This window comes from Juglans regia, chromosome 8 (genome assembly GCF_001411555.2).
Source record: "Juglans regia cultivar Chandler chromosome 8, Walnut 2.0, whole genome shotgun sequence".
Taxonomy (NCBI): domain Eukaryota; kingdom Viridiplantae; phylum Streptophyta; class Magnoliopsida; order Fagales; family Juglandaceae; genus Juglans; species Juglans regia.
In genome coordinates, this window is record NC_049908.1 from 29,243,719 (window position 1) to 29,267,553 (window position 23,835).

General features: G+C 32.5%; 3 protein-coding genes across 6 annotated transcripts; 2 read left to right on the forward strand and 1 right to left on the reverse strand.

Moving 5' to 3' along the window:
• On the forward strand, nucleotides 1-3,550 carry LOC109006815 (GDSL esterase/lipase At1g54790). Of its 3 annotated transcripts, XM_018986218.2 has the most exons (6): nucleotides 1-402; nucleotides 938-1,192; nucleotides 1,359-1,559; nucleotides 1,635-1,801; nucleotides 1,929-2,199; nucleotides 3,014-3,436. In XM_018986218.2, exons 1-6 carry the CDS (start codon nucleotides 168-170, stop codon nucleotides 3,280-3,282), a joined length of 1,398 nt encoding a protein of 465 aa, XP_018841763.2. In that variant the 5' UTR covers nucleotides 1-167; the 3' UTR covers nucleotides 3,283-3,436. The 3 variants fall into 3 exon arrangements, with proteins under 3 accessions (XP_018841763.2, XP_018841762.2, XP_018841761.2); XM_018986217.2 differs by lacking the exon at nucleotides 938-1,192 and having other exon boundaries at nucleotides 9-402; XM_018986216.2 differs by lacking the exon at nucleotides 1-402 and having other exon boundaries at nucleotides 536-1,192; nucleotides 3,014-3,550.
• On the reverse strand, nucleotides 3,520-6,493 carry LOC109006817 (UPF0603 protein At1g54780, chloroplastic). Its single transcript, XM_018986219.2, has 3 exons — nucleotides 5,924-6,493; nucleotides 5,276-5,468; nucleotides 3,520-3,921 (listed from the first exon to the last, which is right to left on the reverse strand). Exons 1-3 carry the CDS (start codon nucleotides 6,368-6,370, stop codon nucleotides 3,674-3,676), a joined length of 888 nt encoding a protein of 295 aa, XP_018841764.1. The 5' UTR covers nucleotides 6,371-6,493; the 3' UTR covers nucleotides 3,520-3,673.
• An 879-nt stretch (nucleotides 6,494-7,372) lies between these two features.
• Nucleotides 7,373-10,989, forward strand: LOC109006814. Of its 2 annotated transcripts, XM_018986213.2 has the most exons (8): nucleotides 7,376-7,797; nucleotides 8,206-8,285; nucleotides 8,644-8,704; nucleotides 9,183-9,240; nucleotides 9,360-9,417; nucleotides 9,801-9,873; nucleotides 10,015-10,129; nucleotides 10,434-10,989. In XM_018986213.2, exons 1-7 carry the CDS (start codon nucleotides 7,471-7,473, stop codon nucleotides 10,105-10,107), a joined length of 750 nt encoding a protein of 249 aa, XP_018841758.1. In that variant the 5' UTR covers nucleotides 7,376-7,470; the 3' UTR covers nucleotides 10,108-10,129; nucleotides 10,434-10,989. The 2 variants fall into 2 exon arrangements, 1 of the variants encoding a protein (XP_018841758.1); XR_004802253.1 differs by having other exon boundaries at nucleotides 7,373-7,797; nucleotides 9,801-10,129; nucleotides 10,708-10,989.
• Nucleotides 10,990-23,835: the final 12,846 nt, after the last annotated feature.

Below are 23,835 nucleotides of genomic sequence, written 5' to 3' on the forward strand. Positions count from 1 at the left end.
GTTGCGTTCCCAAAATTTAAAGCAAACCTTCCACTTGCTGGGAATTTAAAGCAAGCTTTGACCATGGCTACATAAACACCAACCTGACACATGAGAGGTCGTGGTACGAGCCATTTGGTATTTTGGATTAAGACATTCAAGTGAAAAGGCTACATACAATAGAAGCCATGGCTGTAAAGATCATTATTATCCCAATTCTCACCTTGTTTTCAATCATTTTACCACTTGCAAACTCCATTGACTTCCATTATCCCATTGTTTTCAACTTTGGAGATTCGAATTCTGACACAGGTGGGCTTGCTGCTGGGCTTGGCTTCCGCCTTGCCCCTCCAAATGGACAAATTTATTTCAAGACATCTTCAGGGAGATTCTGTGATGGTCGTCTCATCTTAGACTTCCTCAGTAATTTCCTCTCTCATTTTCTGCAAACTTAACATGCTGCAATGCAATTTCACCTTTATTTTCTTCTTCTACTTCTGAGAGTTTTGATGATTTCCAATTCATATACAGTTTATCATAAGTATTCGTGTTTCTTCACATCCATTAAATAAGAGTTATTAACAACAAGATATGAATCAGATACGATGAGCTAAGGATGTATGTAACTTTCTATATGTTACCCTGAAAACATCACAGCAGCATTCACACCTTTTGAAACATGGAAAAGTATATATGCTAAGAGGTATGAGAGCTATTCTATGCAGTGGTGTCTCCAGACTGAGAGCATTTACACCTTTTATAATCGTTAGATCGGAAACTGAACAAGAATAAACAAACCTTGATGCCTTTATCTCTCTTTTTTTTTTTTTTTTTTGTGGGTCCTTTTGGCTTCCAACATACTCTAATGGCACACCAAACAAACGTCTTTTGTAAGAGTTCTCACATACTAATTTGCAATGGGTAGTTATAAATTTATAATACAAGGGCTACCAGAGAGGCTCTCTTGCATTATCCATGGCTACCAAGACCTGCATACTCCATGTTCTTTCCTTAATTATGTTCATCTGCTTGCCCCTTTCCAAATGCATTCACTTCAACTTTCCTGTGGTTTTCAACTTCGGGGACTCGAATTCTGACACGGGCGAGCTTATTGCCTCCGGGATTGAGAGCCTCGTGCCTCCTAATGGAGAGAGTTACTTCCAAACTCCATCTGGGAGATACTGTGATGGCCGTCTAATCATTGATTTTCTCAGTAATTTCCTTTTGCTCCACAAGTCTTGTTTGTTCTGCTATGTTCATCTAAACTCTGTTTCAGTTCTCTGAATTCCCCTATTTTCTTTGTTGTTAAGTATCATTGTCTCATTGATTACTATTCATGCCTGCTTTTTTTTTCCTTAATTTTGGGTGCAATGTTTCAGTGGATGCAATGGATCTTCCATTTCTAAATGCCTATCTGGATTCAATTGGAGTGCCAAGTTTCCGAAAAGGCTGTAATTTTGCAGCTGCTGGTTCAACCATACTTCCAGCAACTGCAACATCTGTCAGCCCATTCTCATTTGGGATTCAGGTGGCTCAGTTCCTCCGATTCAAAGCTCGGGTTATCGAACTGATGGCTAAAAGTATGTAGACAGATTACAGTATACTATCTTCCAATGCATATTGTCATATTAACATTATTTTTAATTTTGATTCAGGTAAGAAATTTGTGAAGTACCTCCCAAAAGAAGAATATTTTGATGAGGCGCTTTACATGTTCGACATAGGCCAGAATGATCTTGCTGGTGCTTTTTATTCCAAGTCATTCGATCAAGTTCTTGCTACAATTCCAACAATCCTGGTTGAGTTTGAAAATGGAATAAAGGTCAGCTTCATCGATCACTTACTAAACAAATGATTATTTTTGTTTACCAACACTTAACCAAACATAGATTAAATTATCCAACATTGGAACCTCACTGTTCCTTTGATTCATCCGCTTGATTTTTCAGAAACTATATGATCAAGGGGCTAGGAATTTTTGGATACACAACACGGGTCCTCTTGGATGCTTGACTCAGAATGTTGCCAGATTTGGAACTGACCCATCAAAGCTTGATGAGCTAGGATGTGTAAGCGCGCATAACCAAGCAGCTAAACTTTTCAACATCCAGCTTCATGCTCTCTGCATAAAACTGCAAGCCCAATATTTGGATGCAAATGTCACCTTTGTTGATATCTTTAACATAAAATTCAACCTCATTGCAAATTATTCCCGATACGGTTAGTACATCTCAGTACTTGTTTTATCTTCAGTATTCCAGACTAACAACAGTGTAGGTCAGAATATTCACTTAATTTAAGCAAATTAGAAGGAAAATGGATTGTAATTAAGATTTCCACTCTGTTGTCCCCTTAACCATGACGCATCCTTTACTCAAACATTAAAGCTTCTAAATTTTGATTCAATAAAGCATTCTTCTCACCTCATATACAGATTTGGTGTACAGATCTATACCTTGCCTGTATCCATTTAGAATAAACTTGAGTTTTAATTTTTCGAGGATGCTTACATCACAATTTACTTGAGAAATGTTCATTCTCTTTGTTGAGGAATAATCTCAAATTACTTGTTGACAAGGTCTTGAGCATGTTTATAAAGAATGAACAAACATCTCTTATAAAACCGGTTCTACAAGAGAAGAACCTGTTTTGTGAAATAAGTTATGCCCATAAATTTCTTCATGGTATCAAAGTCTGCCACAGGATGACTGAGGCTCACACTACTTATCCCGTGACAAGGACTAAAAAAAAATACTGATCTACACATGAGAAGAGAGTGTTGAAGAATAATCTCACATTGCCTGTGAACAAGGTCTTGAATATATTTACAAAGAATTAACAATTCTCTCTTATACAACCGATTTTATAAAATGAATTAAGCCATGAATTTCTTCGCTCTTCATCGATTTCACTTTGTTTCTATATTAAAGACACCTGCTTTTCACTGAAGTTGTTTCGTTTTAAGCCCCCACAGATAAAGTTCTTCCCATTCTAATTATATCAAAATTCATTTTTTTATGGGTATTAATTGCAGGATTTGAACAACCAATTATGGCTTGCTGTGGGTACGGGGGTCCACCATTGAATTATGACAGTCGCATTAGCTGTGGACAAACAAAGATCTTGAACGGGACCTCGGCCACGGCCAAAGGGTGCTCAGACAGTACTGCGTATGTCAATTGGGATGGAATTCATTACACTGAGGCTGCAAATCAGTATGTCTCATCACAGATACTCACTGGAAAATATTCTGATCCTCCTTTCTCGGAAAAGATGCCTTTCCTACTGAAGCTTAAGTTCTGAAAAGAATATTCTTATTATTATATGATTATTTGTTCTTTGTCTCCCTCGTATGTTGACTTCTAACAAGTAATTGTAAGCTATCATTTGAGACCAGTGTCTGACGCGAAGTATCTTTTGTGGCTGGAAACTAGTAATACGGTGAATGCACTTTATCATTTGAAGTGGGCTGCATAGCTCTCATCAACAGGTTATAGCTTTAACTGTAATTTCTAATGGGATGGTGCTTCAACCAAAATATTGGAATAAAAAAATGCGGTTTCACTTGAAATAATTCGGATAACATTGTTTATGATTAACAATTGTAGCATGATGATTTCTACAACAACACGTTATACATCATCTCGGAATTATGAGGGAGATAATTCGGAAGACAAATCTAATGTTAGCAATATCACTTCCTGGAGACATATGCATAGTATTGTGCCATAGGAACAACAAAGGCAATCACTAACAAACCTCCAACTACCAGAGAGAATTGTCCCCTCTTCTCATCTGTCTCTTCCCTGCTTTTGTAGTTTGATTCTCGTTTATTATCTTTAAACTTGGGGCCGCCAGGATCTGGAAGCCCATCAATGGCAGCAACTAGTCTCTTGGCACTGCTATAAACAGCTTCATTGTACTTTTCTTCAGTAGCCAGGACTGCAATTATAAATCCAACAATTTGATCACCACAACTGCAATATCTCCTATAAACAATCAACATTTACTGCAGCACATCATTTGCAGACAGTCTCAAACTTTATGCACAATGATCAATTGATCATGTTTCTTATAGCTAATGTCATCTGGAGTAGAGGACACAAATGGCTAATACAAGAAACTTCTGGACAGTCATCCACAACAAAAGGCCAGGGAGCCGCAAACTATGCAATTTCTGCGTCTATTAATGGGAATGGAAGGCCAAGATGTCTCTAATAATAACATCTCTATGCAGAGGCGAAAGAGGCATTGAAATTTTCAGGGAAAAAGAAACACGAATTTTGGATTTGGCTCCTGTGGCTATGCAGGGGTAGAGATTTGGTTTGACATTGGCTAGCTTGCAATCAAGAGCCAAACAAATTACCACAAAATGCAATTGTGTAATATGATCTTTGAAAATGCAGGGGAACAAGGCGAAGGTCTTGGGTGCCAAACATTGCTCATGTAAGGTTGTATAAAGAGCAGGCAATTGATCGACGACTCAGTTCAGTATGCTAAACATTAAAGGAAACCACGTGTATTAGACTTCTGATTTCTATACATCTATTTCTTCAAATATGGTGTAGTTCCTCCTAGAATAATATCATAGGAAGCTGTTGGAACATTCTAGTGCAACCTTAGTGTTAACTTTGGACTCCACATTCAGGTATTCCTGCTAATCAATCCTCAAAGTCTGCGTGGGATATCTAGCAGCTCATAAATGAAAATATAAGGCTTCAGCCTTATGAAATGACAAAAGATAAAGTGAACATCAATACATGTGATATCTCATTCTGATAAGTGATAAGGGTAGCTAGTGTATGAGATCTCACATTGCTTAGAAATGAGAAATTCTTACTGTTTATAATATTTCAATGGGGCTCCAATTGTATCATTGACTAGTCTTTTGGAGTATAGTCAATGTGGCTTGGGCCTTCCATTGGGGTGTTACCGTACATGTTTGCTCAAAGTGTCATCAAAAGGTTGACTCAAAGCTTAGGAACCAACTATAGGAATTTTTTATATGGAAGGATTTGATAAATTGAGCTGGAAATAACACATGGACCTCAATCCAATAATACTCCATTCCGGCATGTTTTTAAATGTCTAAGCAAATTGCTTTATGGATGCAACATTGTACCTTGCAAACTATCCACCAGTTTCTTTGTATTCTGCAAAACATCGTTTCAATGGAACATTTACGGTACTAGAGTGCACATACTCAGAACTACTTTCTTCTCCAGATCCATCGCATTTGCAGATAAGTCAAATGATTTTTTGCTTAAAGGAAGAGAAATATAAGGTGCAAGGTTACCAGGAAGATTTTCTGTTACAGTGCCATCAAGGATATTCTCTCCAACAGCCTGGATAAATGCAGGGCCCCCTGTGACTGCCCCTTCTTTTTGACTGGTAACAAGCACAACAATGCCCTTATTACTGCCCTCTTCTATTGAGGGATACCAACGCTCCAAAACTTGGTCAGCATACTCAAAAGCATCAGCTTTACTCTGAAACCAAATGTTTCTCAAAGCTTTTAGACCAAAACAATAAACCCCACGCACTTGCATTCTTGAATTTCTTATTTTTACATAACTTTCAAAGGCGTAGTACTAAACAGGGAGTTCTCTTTGTCTATAGGAAAAGAACTAAGCATATATCTGGATTTCTAAATGATTGTGTCCAGAGGAAATAAGACGCTTCTCTTCATTGACCGTAGTAGAATCAGAATCATGCAGCATAGCTGAGATAGGTTGTATATGATACATGAAAACAAGATTGTCTTTCCCTCAGTTTTGACGGAAACCAAACAAATGTTTATGATTTAAATAACAAACAACTCTGTTTTTTAAATAATCGAAAGGGTGTCCCAGAAAGAGTTCAATTCAAGCTGTTAAAGTGGCACATCAGTATATACTTGTATTGACTGTATATTAAGAGAATTTGGCTGTGTAAAAACACTCACGGTGAGCTTTCGAACAGTGATGAAATTAATGCGGAAGTTCTTCCTGGACTCCAAGTCCGACAACAACCTCTTCAAATCCGATTTTGTCACCCGACTAAGCACGCCTGCATCGTCAACTACGTATGATTCGTTAGGTGGCCCTTCGTAAAGTACATCAAATTCAGAAGCTAATGCATTGCCACTAGGCAAGAGTGGGCTAAAGTTGAGAGCTAGAGTGAGCGCTAGAGCTGCTAGTCCCTGTTGCGCATAAGAAAGCCAGCTTTTGGGTATTGGTAAAGGTACATTAAAAGGATGAGGTTGGTATCTTTTGAGGCTAGAAGGAACGGTTTTGGAGAGAAAAAGAGAACTTGATCTGGGTTGGATAGCGGACGACGATAGGGTCTTTGGACAGGAATTTTTGGAGCTGAAGAGAGGAGCAAGAGAACGAGGAGACAGAATGGTTTCCATGAACGAAGCAAGGAAGGAATTTCACAAATGGTGAAGCATGAAGGGGGAGGGATAGTTGCAACTTGCAAAGAAAAAGAAAGTGATTTTCTACTATATATATTTTTCTTTTTCTGTTTTCTGTTTGGGAAATTTGGGTGGTTTGGATTGGCTGGCTGAATTTGTATTGGATAACGTCTGTTAAAAGCCACAAGGACATTTTAGTCTATGTGAGTCACAGTCATCCCTACGATTTTGATCGAAAATTTCATAACCTTCATTTTAAGATTTTGCAAATATATGTCCAGAAACAAATATATGTCCAGAAATGCTTCCATCACACAAAAATAAATAAATAAATAAAAATAAATAAAAAATTAAAAACTAAATATATAAATTGAGGTTTACAATAAATATGATATATTATATAAAATCGTGTCAATTTATAAATTTATTTTATAATTAACCTACTAAAATAGCTTAAGATAAAATCAAGTTCCTGCAACTTTTGTTCATGTCTATTAAAAAATAATTTAAAATGAATTGAATTATTTATGAATAGTAATGAATTAAGATAGTGGAATGAGTTTTGTGAGATCCGAATAAGATAAATTTAAATGTATTTATAATAAGTTGAAAAAAATTATAATTATGCGTGTAAATAAGTGTTAGTTAAAAAAATTTATAATCTCACATGTAAAGAAGTTTTGAATTAAAATAGTTTAATAATTTAAAAATTACGTATTTAAATGTTAGATTCAATTTAAAATTAGATTGAACTGATCAGTCCAAATTTCAAACGGGAGCCTAAGATAAACAAGAACTTGAGAGAATATATATATATATATATATATATGTAATTAAGTACTACTATAAAACTTAAGATAACGACAATATTTATCTATACTTTCCATTTTTTTATTAGAAGAAGAACAATCTTATATAGCTCAAAAAATATAAACATCATAAGAAAAATCGGTTGAAATACCAAAAAGTCCTATTAATTTTTCAAATTCCTACCGTCTTGATCCTCGCTCACAACAAAAAACTACACCATGTCCCACATTATCTCCCCTCCAAATTTTCAGCAGCCATGAATAATAACATCTACATCTCAATCTCTCATGGCCATTCTCCTCTCCCTTCCTCCACACCCACCAAACCCTCCCCAAAACCCCAATTCTGCCACCACCAAACCCATCTCTCTCACCGCTCCCAAACCCACAGCTTTCACCACCATCTCCAAGAGGCACTTTCTCCTTAAAACTACTTCGCTCTCCATCATTTCCTTGACCCTATCATACCCAGTTGCCCATTCTTCAGCTGAACCTTCAGTGCCACCGAAATCGGCTCTCTCGGGCATTGCAAACACTAAGTCTTGGTTCCAGTTCTTTGGCGATGGGTTCGCCATTCGTATCCCCCCACAGTTTGAAGACATCATGGAGCCTGAGGTATGAATCCTTTTTATCTCTTTGTACATATATTTTTTAGCGGATTTGAAGAGGATTTCTATTCTTTAAAGTTATTGTGTGCATGCATATGTAAAAGGTAGTCAAAGCAAGGTGCTAAATTCACAGTAATGGTAGGTTGAGAAAACAATATGTGGAAATCACATATTTACAGCAATATCCTTTTTTTGAATGTGTGGTTTCGGGACTTGTGAATTGAGGTGGAGCCGTGGAGCCTTATTTAGGAGGCAGCTTTACTGTTTTGTATGTTTTTGGTTGCAAATTCTCAATGGAAAGAAACTCTTAACTCTTGTGTGATTGTACGGAATTATTTTGATGTTTGTGGTGAATTTGCATTTTTTTATTTCGACAATTTGTTAATCTACTGATTATAACGATCAATGTTTGTAGGATTACAATGCCGGATTGTCTCTATATGGAGACAAGGCAAAACCTAAGACCTTTGCTGCAAGATTTGCGTCATCGGATGGGTATATGATTTATATAACGTCCCTTCACGTAGATGGTTTTATTTTATCTTTTTTCCAACGGGATAAGTTGCACGAGAGCTTTTGCTTCTCTAGCTACATGATTATTGTTCTTACATTCTTTACAATTCACGAAGAGCCATCAAATCATTTTGGGAATGTTGTGTGTGAATAACTTCACGAAGTGTCAAAATATTAACCAAAAAAAAAAAAAACAGAGTGAGAGTAAAAATGAAAGTTGGTTTTATGGGGGAGTGGGAGGGCGGGGCGGGGGGCATTAATATACAGTTTTTTTTTTCCCCAACATATGGGCCATTATAGTATGTTTATACTTGATTTATATATGTGTTGTTTGATGCAGATCTGAAGTTTTGAGCGTTGTCATTCGCCCAACCAATCAACTTAAGATCACCTTCTTGGAGGTATGTGCAGTGGCAATCATGAAGTTTCATTACTTCATCTAAAATATATTGTTTTACCATAGAGCTTTGTTGTACAACTAGCTCAAATAGAATAAATGCTTGTGATTTTTGTAATGGAGGACTTCTTCGATTTTTCTGTAATATCAAATGAGCCACATATATAGAACCTTTGTTAAACAGGAACAAATAAATTGATGTTTGAAAGACTGCTAAAAAGTATGAGGAGATTGCATGAAAACAGGAGTGCTGAAATGTCTATTGAGGACAATGACACTCGATTACCATTTTGGCTCTGCAAGACTAAAATTTGGCAATTTTTTCTTCATACCTTGGATTAAAGACCATGTTTTTCATGTCAATCAGGCTTTTGAAGATTTCCCATCATGTTATCATGAACCGATTAAATTATTTTAGTTCCATTATTATTTTCAATAGTTTTCACCCTGAAAACTTACATGAGATTTGCTCACCCGAACAGGCCAAAGACATTACTGATTTAGGTTCTTTGAAGGAGGCTGCAAAAATTTTTGTTCCAGGTATATCAATGAGAGAGGGAGAGACAGAAAAGAAAATCCCAAAAACTCTGTAAGAACTGGTTATCTTGCTCTGCTATCTCTGGCATTGGTTTTTAATTCTAGTCATGTTGCATTGGCAGGAGGGTCAAATTTATACTCTGCAAGAACTCTAAAAATAAAGGAAGAGGAAGGACTCAGGTGAGTTTAATTTCAAGTTGATGCCAAGGCTGCTGTAAATTTATGGTTTCTACTCATAAAAAAAAAATAGTAATAATAATGGTTTCTATTACCATCAAAGTGGACCCAGAAAAAAATTTACTATCAAAAGTGAAATTGCCTTAGGAATGGAGCGAGGCATTTTTTTTGTCAGTGAAATACTTTTACACTCAACTTCTCTATATGTACAGTAATTAGATATAAATGGATAGACATTGCAGGGAAGTCCAGTTTTTTTACAATACTACTTCAGTATCTTAAAGCAGTTGGGGCATCAAACACAAAGAATTTCTTTGAAGCTATGTATGGCTGTTTTATTCACAATATATAATTCCCTAATGTCTAATGTTCAATTTATTATTCAGGACTTATTACTTCTACGAATTTGGCAGAGATGAACAACATGTAGCACTAGTAGCTGCTGTTAATAGTGGAAAGGTGTGTTTCTATATTTTATCATTTTAGAATACTTTTTGTTTTGGCTTGTGATAAACCTGGAAGTTGATTAACTCAAAAGATTTTACATTCCCATGAAGAACCTATACATTAGAAACTAGGATTTTGAACTCTCATGTGTAGGCAATTATTGCTGGAGCAACTGCCCCACAGTCTAAATGGGATGATGATGGAGTGAGGCTTCGTTCTGCTGCTGTATCACTTACAATTCTCTAGTCTTGCTCCCATAAGATAGCAGGTATGTGGAATCCAATGCCTGCTTAAAAAATACCCTATTGAATTTCCTTGGGAAGAAGAAAAGTAGAATGGAAGTATGTTGTGTACAATTCTTCTATTGTTGCAAAGTTATTTTCAAACGCAAAACTGATCAGCATCAATCAAACACTTGCATATCAATGTTGCATCATTCAGAGTGTAGATAAACATAAATGTAAAGATTAATGGGCTTAGGGTGTTTACATAATCTTTTTACTAAAGTTAGTGTTTTCTACTGGAGAAGGTTAGGACCTCATGCAATTTGTGCCTGTGCCAATGTATGTCAGGCCATTGAAATAAAGAAAGTAACACTGCTTGACAATCATTGATCAACTTTCAGCAGTAAGGCTGAAGCCTTGGCGTCAAGTTCTAGGTTCTGGTTCAGCAGTTGGGAGTCAAGAATTAACAATCTTGGCCAAATTTTGGGGATTGAGATATCGACAAAACTAGAGGAGAAAAAGAATAGTATTGATTTTCTGTGACTAAGAGACACTATTGATTTTCAATTTTTCCTGCATCCAGATTATTTTCTCACTCTTCATCTGTGCAACTGCATTACAGATGGGATACAAAATGCATCCTGGATTTGCTTTGCCATTCTTGAATCAACTTTTGCTGCTTCCTGATTCATGGTTCCAATGATTATATATATTCTTCCGGATTTGCAAATGGTTTACTTTTTAGCAGCTTCCTTCCCAGGAAGCCTTATAGGCAGCTGAAGACCACATAGCATAGAGTTGAATGGGAAATTGGTTTGGGGGAATTCTACCATTTTTTATTTTGTATGAGGTCATTTCTCTTCAATGTTAATCTGAAATTTTGAGCAGAGTGCAATTCCTTCAATCTCTATGCACAACAGTCTGTGAGAGAGAGAGAGAGAGTTACTTATATACATACTATGTATCGAGGAGTAGCGGCTGATCTATCTTATCTTTCCTTTCTCAAAGTAAATTCTAAGTTAAATACTGTCACATCCTTTTCTTTTGCCCTTGTCTTCCAGAATTAAAACCAAGTAAGGAAGGACTCTTTGCTGAACTTTCCTTGTCAAAATGGGCAATTCAAACATTGGCAATATAAGCCCTCTGCTCAATTAACTTTCCATAATCAGGGATTGGATTCCTCATTTCTTTGATGGTGACATTAAATGAGAAAAGAGAAAAGAGTTATGGAAGTCAAGAACATTGGATTGTGTGACTGTGTCTCCTCAATGTCAGTGTGCAGAATGGCAGAAAATCTTAGTACCTATAATTATAGACATTATGTCTATATTATCCATGTCCATCAATTTTGTACCTTTATATTCTTGGTTGCAAGTCAAGTTCTAGTTCAGGTCCATCTTGAGGAGCATCTACGTTCTCCTCGTCTAAAGTGCCTCCAAACTGACATTTAAGAGAGTCTATTTTACCTCTCTAAATTGACATCTCTATTTGGTTAAATTTTTTTTACTTAATAATTAAAAAAATGATTTTAAATATATTAGTATATTTTTTTTAAATGTATTTAAATATATTAAAAAAAAATTATGCTGAACGATATGCACAGCGATTAAAATGAGACAGCATAGTAGCCGCACCCCGACTTTTAAAAGGAGAGATAATTTCTTGATAACTAATCTATGATTACTCCTTCCTTACATTGGCCAAATGAATCATGCTGAGTAATCCTCTTCATTCCAAGCAGAAATTAGTCCTTTTCAGTTCCCCTTTGTTTTTTGCATCCTTGCACGCCTATTTGTTGATACTTGTTTTTTATTTATTTATTTATTTTTGTTTCTATTATCCAAAAGAGTGAGTATTGTGCCTTTATGTCAGACAATTATATTATTAATTAAATATGAGATATCTCAGTTATCTCCTACTTGCATCACTGATTTGATTATACAAATGAGATGAAATAAAAAATAAAAGTTAAATAAAATATTATTAGAACATAATTTTTATTTTAAAATTTGAAAGAGTTAATTATTTATGATATTTTATACGAAAATTTAAGAAAGTTGTAATGATTATATGATATGATATAAGATAGTTTGTTTGGTGTAACTAAATCAGACCTAACTTAGGATATTTAATTTTCCTCCTATAAGTAATTCTAACTTGGGATATTTAATTTAAATGGGATTGCTTATGATGAACCTAATATTTTATTAATTATGCTGTAATTAAATCATGAGCCCTCCACACTTCTTGAACCCTGTTTTCCACCACTCATGCTTGCAAGCAAAGGGAATCCTGCCTCTGTTTACTCGGCCTTGTTCGAGGTTGTTGGTTGTTTCTCTACCTTTCACTCCTTTTTTTTTCTATTGTTTGTGTTGTTTTACTGTATTCATCTGCACAACCACTCGGGAATCCTACCGCAGATTGTGTCAGATTTATAATCCTTAATTTAACATGAACATTTGGAGGAGAGTCGAGACTCAGACAGTGTCCCCACGAGGTTCATATGTTGAGAATCTACATAGGTTTCTGCAAAAACCCCTGAAATATCCATAAAAAATATGTTTAACTACTGGTCTTGCCTTCTGTTTTCATTGTCCGACATTCCAATCAATTTGACAATGGTTTTCCGATGTACCTTCCACCATAAAGAGTTGAAGTTTCTAATGCAGAAAAAACATTTGGGACGGACAGTAGTAAAAATCTTGTATTTTAACATGCTTATCTCCTTGGATAATGATTATAATAGTATTTTCTTTCTTTTAATTACAAAGAGATAAATTTCCATATATGGTTGGACAAGTGGCCTAAACCGAAAGAGAAACAGACATGTAAAATTGATCTTATAATATTTATTATTACACAATCTTTTTCAACTTCCCGCTGTAAGAGAGAAGTGAGACTTTATTCTCTTTTGAACTATAAATTATGAGTAATACTACATACAGTCGTGGAATACACAAATGTCGTACAGTCGCTTTGAAAAATAGTGGAGTCTACTGATAAAAAATTAATTTCTTGTCACGTGGGTCCTATATTTATTTACTTTTTTCAAAACGACTACACGATACTTGCACACTCACGACTGCAAATATCATTTATCATAAATTATATAATCCGACATACAAAATTCGTCTCACATCTTTGTAAGATTTTTGTATTCGAGAATAGTCCTAATCTTATTTTTAGTAACGGGGCTATATGATATAAAACTAAATTTGTAACTATCATCAAAGAAGTACATCAAAACTTTTGGTCTTGATTACATTAGGGTAGTTGAACATATCCATTACATATTTTACCATTTTATACCTTTATTGATATCATAGCCTTGCTACAATTTCAAAGATTCCCCAACCTATTTGGAAAAATCACCAAATGGTCAAGTAGTCAAGATTCAACCAAGTGTCAATTGATGCGCCACACAATCTGGGCTTCTTCAACCAAACAAAATATTTATTTTTCAAAAAATTTTATTTGCAGTCTATAAATAAAAACTTCATGTGCAGGCACTTTATTAAATAAAAAAAAGTACCATTTTGATAAGAACATTATTGTAATTTTTTTTAAAAAAATTAAAGATAAAATTAACTAACCTTGTAATGCAATCTCTATTTGAGGATTGTACGTAACATTGCTCTCTTCCCCCACCCAAATTATCAAAAGTACTAAAACTTTATAATTTAAAAAAAAAACTTTTCATATCCAGTGATGATATATCCATCGAGAATCCTCACCGAACAGCCAAAATACTCTAAATATTCTTAAAAAATATAAAAAAAAATATAAATTCATTAAAAAACAATTCTTTAACCATTAAGTAAAAAAAATAATAAGAACAAAAAATCAGTGACTTTACTCGGTGGGAGTAGCATTTTCCTTAACATAACAGCCAAAGAAACGTGAAGATCTTTTGTAGGAATTAATATCTTTTAGATCTCAAGTGAAACTTTTAACGTTTAAATCATTATTTTCAAACAGAAGGATGCATATTTTCAGGATTGGGATACTAAAAAGGTCGATATGATAATATTGGAACAAGTAATGCTATATATAGTTGTGGAATGCGCAAACGTCGTGCTGTCACTTTGAAAAAGAGTAGGATCTACTGTTAAAAAATTAATTTCTTTTTATGTGAGTCCCATATTTATTCACTTTTTTTTTAAAGCGATTGCACGACGCTTGCACACTCACGACTGCAAATATCATTTCTCTATTGAAACACATCATCAAGAAGAAACCAATTAAAAGTCAGCTACACAATCAAATAAAGATTAAGTTCAACAACCATGTGAAGATAACACTCAGTAACAATCAGATGAAGATAAAGCAAATCACAACAATAAAAGATAACATCTTACCTCGTTTGAATATTTGAAAAATCAATGTATATAACTTATTATGTAAATAATCGATTATGTACAAGTTTACTCAATAAATAAAAGTCCAACGTCCACCAAATTAGGTGAGACAATTACACTGAAACCAGTGTGCAAATATTTTTCTTATATAGTACCAAAGCTACTCCGACATCTGTTTGCAGATCCTAATGGCCTCTCCTTCCTCAACCACATCTTCTTCCTCTCCCAACACTCAACCCTCTTTCCTTATCAATCTTCAACATCTTCTCACACTCAAACTCATATGTGAGAACTATCTTCTAGGGAGAGCTCAAGTTGTCCCTTACTTCAAAGGGCAACAACTTTTTGGTTATCTTAATGGGAGTATTTCTTGTCCACCATCTTTTACCACCATTGTTTCTCCAACTGGTCAAATCGATGTTATATCCAATCCTGCCTATAGTCACTAGTGCCAGCAAGACCAAATAATCCTATCTGCTCTTATATATTCCCTTTCTGAAACTATTCTCGCCCAAGTAATTGGCAAAGAAACCTCCAGTGATGTTTGGCTCCAACTTGAAACACTATATTCTATCACCTCTCATGCTTGTATAACTGATGTCCGCATCCAACTTGCTTCTCTTAAGAAGGCAAATCTCTCCATTGCGGACTCCTTTTAACAAATTAAAAATCTTGCATATATATTAAAAATCTTCATATTTGTATAACACTATTCATAGCTATGTAAATTTTTGAATATGGATAATTTAATGCAGATCAATTTAAAGTCATATTACATAAATATATATGTAGATGTATATACAGATGCATAATCTAATGCTAGTGCTCGGTTGATTTAAGATTATTAAAGTACAAAGGAAACAATTTGACCTTCAAGTGGATAGACAAAATGTTTTAAATAATAAATATTTTTTCTTGAAAATGAAAACATTTATCAGTACAGTTCCTTATCATGATATGGGGTTGCGAAACCAGAATGTTACTTTCAAATTTAATTATTTAAATTAGTTTTTTTAGTAACACAAAATTTATTACTATAATATATATTTTTTAGAAAGAGGCTATGCCCCAGATTTTATTATTGTAATATTCTAATATATTTTAAAGAGTAATGTTATATACAATCTTAAAATATACAAGTCTCGAGCTTTTTCTAAGAATACAAATATCATTTGTCTATTTTAAATGCCTATGTTCTTTAAGCAATACATTCTTTTTCAAATGATTTTCTTACGTAGTATTATGGATCAAGATTTTGTTAAGTTCTTATCCGAATTTAAAAATTTCAAGTGAAAAAGATAGATACAGGAACTTAACTCTATATTTGAGTCTTACAAGTTATATAACTAATTTTATGTATCTATCTTCATTCTATTCAAAATTTTTAAATTTAAATAAAAATTCAAAAATATATATAAGAGATGTTCCGACGAAAAGTAGTCATACATCCGAGATCAAGTGTAGATGCATATTTAAATTGGAAAATGATAGAGTTACTATCCTCCTACTACTTATTTATTATTTTTTTTGTATTTGATTTTTTTTTAATTTTTAATTTTATTTAATGGTTAAAGAAGTAATTATTAGTAAAATTATATATTTTTAAATTTTTTTTAATGAACAAGGATGCTAAAAAAATACTTAAAAAAATAATAAAAAAATAAATATATTATAAATAATAAATAGATAATAAATAAATAATAACCCCATCACTACCTATTTAAATTTGAAGAGTCATATATATATATATATATATATATATCTCTCTGCCTATACTTAAAAGAGCGTATAACGTTACTATTTATTACTGTTCATCATGAACAGTAAATCTAAATCAGTCTTTTTCTTCTTCTTCTTCTTCTTCTTTTTTTTTTTTTTTAAAAAAAATCTTACCTTATCTTATTACTATTCACCGACAGTATGATAAACGATGAACAGTAAAGATTTTTTTTTTTCAGTGTGAATGTCAATGTGCGACGTAATACCGCAATCGTGCATAGGGAATGAGAGAGAGGAAGAAAGAAAAAGTGGAAAAAAATATTGATTTTTGAGTTTTAAATGATCAATAAAGAAGCTGTTTTTTTTTTTCTTCGCATGTTTTTTTCGCATATCCTATTACAGTTTATTATATCATATACTAAAAATCAACTTTAATTTATAAAATACTAATTTTTTATCATTAAATAAATGATGAAATTTTACTGTACATTTTTAAGAGAAAAAAACTATCAAATTAATTTGAATTTTTAATATAATTTAAATTTCATAATAAATGATGAACATAAATAAATAATAATTTTATTCTTATACATTAGACTATTTTAATATTTGAAATTACACTTTATTTTTTTCTTCAATTTGACAGATGTGGCAAACGTGCTTTTTTTTATCAATTAGAAAATCTTACGCCATACAGGATTTTACACAAATACCACTAATTTCAAAATAACCAAGCCATTTATAAAATACTAATATTTCATCATTAAATAAATAATGAAATTTTGTTAAATATTTTTAAAAAAGTATAACTATATAAATAATTAGAGTTTTAACATAATTTAAATATGATAATATTCTTAATTAATTAAAGAGAACTGCTACAACTAATAAAAAAGTAACCTGAAAATATGTCATGAATATGTATTTCATTTTTTTATTTTTCTTTTCTTTTTTTCATGTATTTTTTTAATCATCATAAACATTTTTAAAAAAATAAAAAATTTACAACATCATTGGGTCAGGAGGGAATTGACAATCTATCTATTCCCAAACAAAATTATTGAGTTCGAGGAAGAGATTAATAGATTCTTAGGTTTTCAGAAACTTTTATATATTTTTTAAAATATTATCTAAATATAAAATATTTTTTAATTTGTTAATCTAATTATTACAATTTTCTTAAATATAAATTTTTTAAATTTTAAAACAAAAACTACATTAAAAAATTATATTTCAATAATATTTTAACTTTTATAATATTTTTATTTTAACTTTTTTTCTCTCATTTTCTAAAATCAAATAAAACATCTTAATCCAAATAATTTTATATATTTATTCACAAACCATGTCACTACTATTAATACATCGATCCAAATCATATCTAAGGATATGATGTCTACGTGTGTTGTTTTTTTAAAGACGAGGCTGCTGCTGGTACATTAAAATTTTTAAGATTTAAATCCAACCCTTCATTTTACCACTTCTATTTTTTTTTTCTTCGGTTGGATTGCTTCGATTTATACAGTGAAGTATTATCACTATCACAAAAATTCTCTACATCTCTTTTCATTTGTTAGGTGTAGAAATTGAGTTCATAAAAAATTCTCTATATACTACTTATTTTACTTATGATTACGTTTTTTTTTTTTAATCAAAAACATATTTATATTTTATAAAATAAATTATTTTTCAACCAGACAAATGTGCCTCGCACATTGACCAACCGTTAGTGTATATATATATATATATATATATATATATCCTCCTAATACTTAAAAGCATGTATAAGATCTACAGTAGTGAATAGTTGTTAATAATATCTCCGTCCAGCGATATGTCCAAACCACCCTTTTACGCTTATAGAAAGAGGACTGATACAACAACCAGTAGTTCACAGTTCATTTACAACTTCATCATAAAATAATATTATTTTGAGATTCAAATCCAACAAATTAAAAAACAAAAGTAAAAAAGAAGAATTTTGAAAACCAATATTTTATTAGATAGCTGCCAAGTAATTGCGAAATAGTGGTTAGTTTATAATTTCTCATGATATATATATATATACTAGCGGTTGGGCAACGTGCGAGGCACATTTGCCCGGTTGAAAAATAACTTATTTTGTAAAATATAAATATATTTTGGGTTTAAAAAAAAAAACGTAATCATAAGTAAAATAAGTAGTATAAAGAGAATTTTTTATGAACTCAATTTCTGCACCTAACAAGTGAAAAGAGATGTGGAGAATTTTTGTGATAGTAATAGTACTTCACTGCATAAATCGAAGCAATCCAACCGAATAAAAAAAAATGAGAAGTGGTAAAATGAAGGGTTGGATTTAAATTTTAAAAATTTTAATGTACCAGCAGCAGCCTCGTCCTTCAAAAAATAACACACGTAGACATCATATCCTTAGATATGATTTGGATCGATGTATTAATAGTAGTGACATGGTTTGTGAATAGTAATATATAAAATTATTTGGATTAAAATGTTTTATTTGATTTTAAAAAATGAGAGAAAAAAAGTTAAAATAAAAATATTATAAAAGTTAAAATATTATTGGAATATAATTTTTTAATGTAGTTTTTGTTTTAAAATTTAAAAAAATTTATATTTAAGAAAATTGTAATAATTAGATTAACAAATTAAATAATATTTTATATTTAAATAATATTTTAAAAAATATATAAAAGTTTCTAAAAACCTAAAAATCTATTAATCTCTTCTTCGAACTCAATAATTTTGTTTGGGAAGAGATAGATTGTCAATTCCCTCCTGACCCAATGATGTTGTAAATTTTTTATTTTTTTAAAAATGTTTATGATGATTAAAAAAATACATGAAAAAAAGAAAAGAAAAATAAAAAAATGAAATACACATTCATGACATATTTTCAGGTTACTTTTTTATTAGTTGTAGCAGTTCTCTTTAGTTAATTAAGAATATTATCATATTTAAATTATGTTAAAACTCTAATTATTTATATAGTTATACTTTTTTAAAAATATTTAACAAAATTTCATTATTTATTTAATGATGAAATATTAATATTTTATAAATGGCTTGATTATTTTGAAATTAGTGGTACTTGTGTAAAATCTTGTATGGCGTAAGATTTTCTAATTGATAAAAAAAAGCACGTTTGCCACATCTGTCAAATTGAAGAAAAAAATAAAGTGTAATTTCAAACATTAAGATAGTCTAATGTATAAGAATAAAATTATTATTTATTTTTGTTCATCATTTATTATGAAATTTAAATTATATTAAAAATTCAAATTAATTAGATAGTTTTTTTCTCTTAAAAATGTAAAGTAAAATTTCATCATTTATTTAATGATAAAAAATTAGTATTTTATAAATTAAAGTTGATTTTTAGTGTATGATATAATAAACAGTAATAGGATATGCGGAAAAAACATGTGAAGAAAAAAAAAAACCTTCTTTATTGATCATTTAAAACTCAAAAATTAATATTTTTTCCATTTTTTCTTTCTTCCTCTCTCTAATTCCTTACGCACGATTGCGGTATTACATTGCACATTGGCATTCACACAGACAAAAAAAAAAACTTTACTGTTCATTATTGTTCATCATACTGTCGATGAACAGTAATAAGATATGAAAAAAAAAAAGGGCTGATTTAGATTTACTGTTCACGATGAACAGTAATGAACAGTAACGGTTATAGACGCTTTTTTAATAAGGATTTTACTCTTCTTCGTTGAGTTAGAAACATCTTAACATTGATCTATTTTCGTAGTGCGACAGTTAAAATATCTGGCCTCTTCATACAAGAGATGGAATGCAACGTCTCTTGCTTTTCCACCATCTGCAGAACAACTTTCAGACTCAACTGGAGGAAGAAAAAAAAAATCCGTGCTGTTTGAGATTTCTTCTCGTCGTTGGTATGCAATTCTCTTCTGATTTCACCTCTGACTTCTGCATCTTGTTTTTCTTTTTCCGTTTCTTGCATGGTTTTTTTCTTTCTACACCTTAACAACGTAAATCTATTTCTTCTTCGTTTCCGATTTTCCTCGTGCGGTTGCTTCTTCGTTTTAGATTTATTCTTCAATCTCTGTTTTGTTTTTTCGATTTATTTTCACATCTCTATTTTTTTTTCTTCTTCATTTTTTTCTTATTCAAAGACAGAGGGGGAGAGAAGTGCCGTGAGAAATGGGTTTCTGGGTGCAAATTGCAGTGTGCGACGGAGAGGGAAAGGGAACTTCGTGGTGGCTGGGTCCGCCAGAGGTTGTCGTCGGTGTCAACTGGTGGAGGTGCGGTGGCCTGGGTGGCTGCCTACGGCCGCGGAACTGCACACAAATGGGTTTGTGTGGGTCAAACCCATTTCGGTTCGTTTTCCGCGGGGGAGAGGGAGGGCTACGCGTGGGGGACTTCGATGGTGGCTGGGTTGGTCGCCGGCTTGAGGGGAACTCGTCGGTGGTGGTCGTGAGGTTCGGTGGCCGCGTACGGCGGCGCAATATGAGATAAATGGGAGAAACCCATTTCGGTTCTGTTTCAGCGGGGGAGAGCGACAACTGCGCGTGGGGGACATTGGTGGTGCCAGGGTTGCTCGTCGGCGTGAGGGGAACACGCCGGTAGTGGCGGTGATGATGGCCGGGGCTGGGCGGCGCCGGGCTGCGCTGGAGGAGAACCGGTCGTGCGGAAGAATCGCGTAGAAGAGAAAGCAAAATTAGAAAAAAAAAAATTTCCTACAAAATTACTATAAGATCACTTAAAAATATATATATATATATATATATATATTTATATATATCTTCCTATATTTTGCAATTTCTCATCTCAAAAAGATTAAATAGTAGTAAATTCCTTTTTTTTTTATTATTATTTTTTTTTACAACTTTGCTTTTGTCCTTACTATAATATTACATTGTTGAATTTTTTACATAGGTTGAACTCCGTGATGTTGAAAGTGGAAACAAAATATCTCAACGACTAGCTACTTATGAGAGTGTTGAAAGTATGGATCATTTAACTTTTTAGTTTCGTATTGTGAATTAATAATTCAAAATTATCAACTATCATTGTTGGAATATTAATGGTTGATGCTTGAAGATCATACACATTTCTTACTTGTTTTAAATAATCTAATTTGCTTTTCTGATTTTAAGATCTTTTAAATCAATTATTTAATGTTAACACTTGAAGAGATAGTAGATAGTTGAATACTAGCTCAATAATTGTTTTCCATGGACTTTGAGCTGTTTTTAACTCATAAAATATTCAAATATGAATTCTAAAAGAGGATCTACCACATTTATCTTCTCAAAATTTAAAAAAAAAAAAAAAACCATCTCATCTCACATTTACATCCAAACATATGCTAAGATAAATCATATAAATGCAAGATGATATTTGTTATAACTTATATTGAACCCACAGGTATATACACGTGATACCACATCTAAAATTATAATTTCGAATTAATCTAAAAATAATACTATATTTTAATTAATGAAATACCATTGCTTAAAATATTCACTAATGATATTTTATTTAATTAGTTCCACCAGTCTTAGTTGATTTTACACTATAATTTTGCTTCTTTTATAATTCCAAAATAAACAGAATAAGTTTGCCATTTGAAAAATGACATCAATACTTACAGTGTTACCCATATAATTATACGTAACCAATTATTGAAATGTTAAAAATTTTAAAAATTAAAATTTGAATTAAAGAATTTGATAAAATAGAGTACATACTCAATAAAAATAATATTGTGCATAAAGTTGTACTCTAAAAGATGCTTGAAAAAAAAAAATTGTGAATAGTAGTAAGAAAGTTTGTAAATAGTAGAGAAGTAGTTTTGGATTAAGTAATTATTGGATTTTAAGAAATGAGACATAACAGTTGAATAAAAAATATTATAAAATTAAAATATTTTTAATTTAAAAGAATACAATTTCCAATCAGATTAAGTTTTGCGATGACAATAAATAAAGCACAAGGAGTTACATAAATTTAAAAACATTTGATCTTCGATATTCAAATAGGGAGTTACATAAATTTTCTTTTTTATACCCTAAATTCAACAAATATTACAAATTACTGTTAGAACATTTTTAAAACAGATCTAAGATCGTATGGTTTTCTTGTTTAGTTGTTAATTTTAATATGTTAATACATCTGGTTTTGATATTTCATTTATTTAGTCAATTAGAAATATAAAATTCTATACTCATAATAATATCTTTTACATAAGCCAGTACTCTTTCAAATTATAAACTGGCCCATTTTATAAATTAATAATATTATTATTAGATGTAAACACTACATTTATATTTGTTCACCATACTTTATTTATTCTATATTAACATGCTTCTAAATCTTTCATAACCATGCTTAGATTCCAAATTTATTTCATGCAGGAACATTTACCTTATATTCAAAATATTGTAAAATTATGTTCAACCAAAAAATGGATTATACAATTGGGTGCAGATTTAGATCAATTCTAAAAACAACGTCACAAAAACTTCAATGTTCTCTCCATAAATATTGTGAATGAGGAGAACACACCACTTTGAATCCATAGCCTGCAAACTTTACTTTCAATAACGAAAGAAACAATTATGTAATTTTTAGTCGTTTCAGAAACAAACTCTAATATAAATTCGAAACATAAACCTTTACATTCCAAACTTGCTTAAACGTATAGTTTGTTTAAATTTATTGCTATTTGATTAGTAATTTCTAATTAGAATTAGTTATATTATCTTTATAGATCTTATCATTAAATTCTCTTCTTTTATACTAGATGTTTATATTTTAAAATAATCTAATACAGGGCAAACGTGCTTCGCACGTAACTTCACTGCTAGTATATATCTTCCTAATACTTAAAAGCGTGTATAAAGATGAACAGTAGTGAATAGTAATTCAGTTCCAATTCAGTTTCATCGTCTCATTGCCTTCTCAAATTCAGTTCCAATTTTAGTCTTCTTCTTCGTTTAGTTAGCATGATTTACAGACTTAAAATATATAATCCTTACATACAACAATACATGTAAAATATCTGATCTTTACATATAACAGATGAAATATCTGATCTACACACTTAGAATTCAGATTTACAGAACAATTCTCAAACTCAACTCCAGGAAGAAAAAAATTTTCCCGTGCTCTTGAGATTTCTTCTCGCCGTTGGTACGCGGTTCTCTTCTAATTTCACCTCTAACTTCTGCATCTTGTTTTTTATTTTCTTTGTTTCTCGCAAGTTTTTTTTTCTGTTTCTCCGTGTGCGTTTCCGTGGAGGAGACGGAGGGCTGCGCGTGGGGAACTCCGAAGGTGGGTGCGATGGTCGCCGCCTTGAGGAGGACTCCTCGGTGGTGGTCGTGAGGTTCGGTGGCCACGTACGGCGGCGTAACATGAAACAAATGGGTGAAACCCATTTCCGTTCGGTTTCTGTGGGGGAGACAGACGGCTGCGCGTGGCGGACTTCGAAGGTGGGTGGGACGGTCGCCGCGTTGAGGGGGACTCCTCGGTGGTGGTCGTGACCTTCGGTGGCCGCGTACGGCGGCGCAATATCACGTAAATGGGAGAAACCCATTTCGGTTCTCTTTCCACGGAGGAGAGCCATGGCTGCGCGTGTGGAACATTGGTGGTGCCAGGGATGCTCGTCGGCGTGAGGGGAACACGCCGGTGTT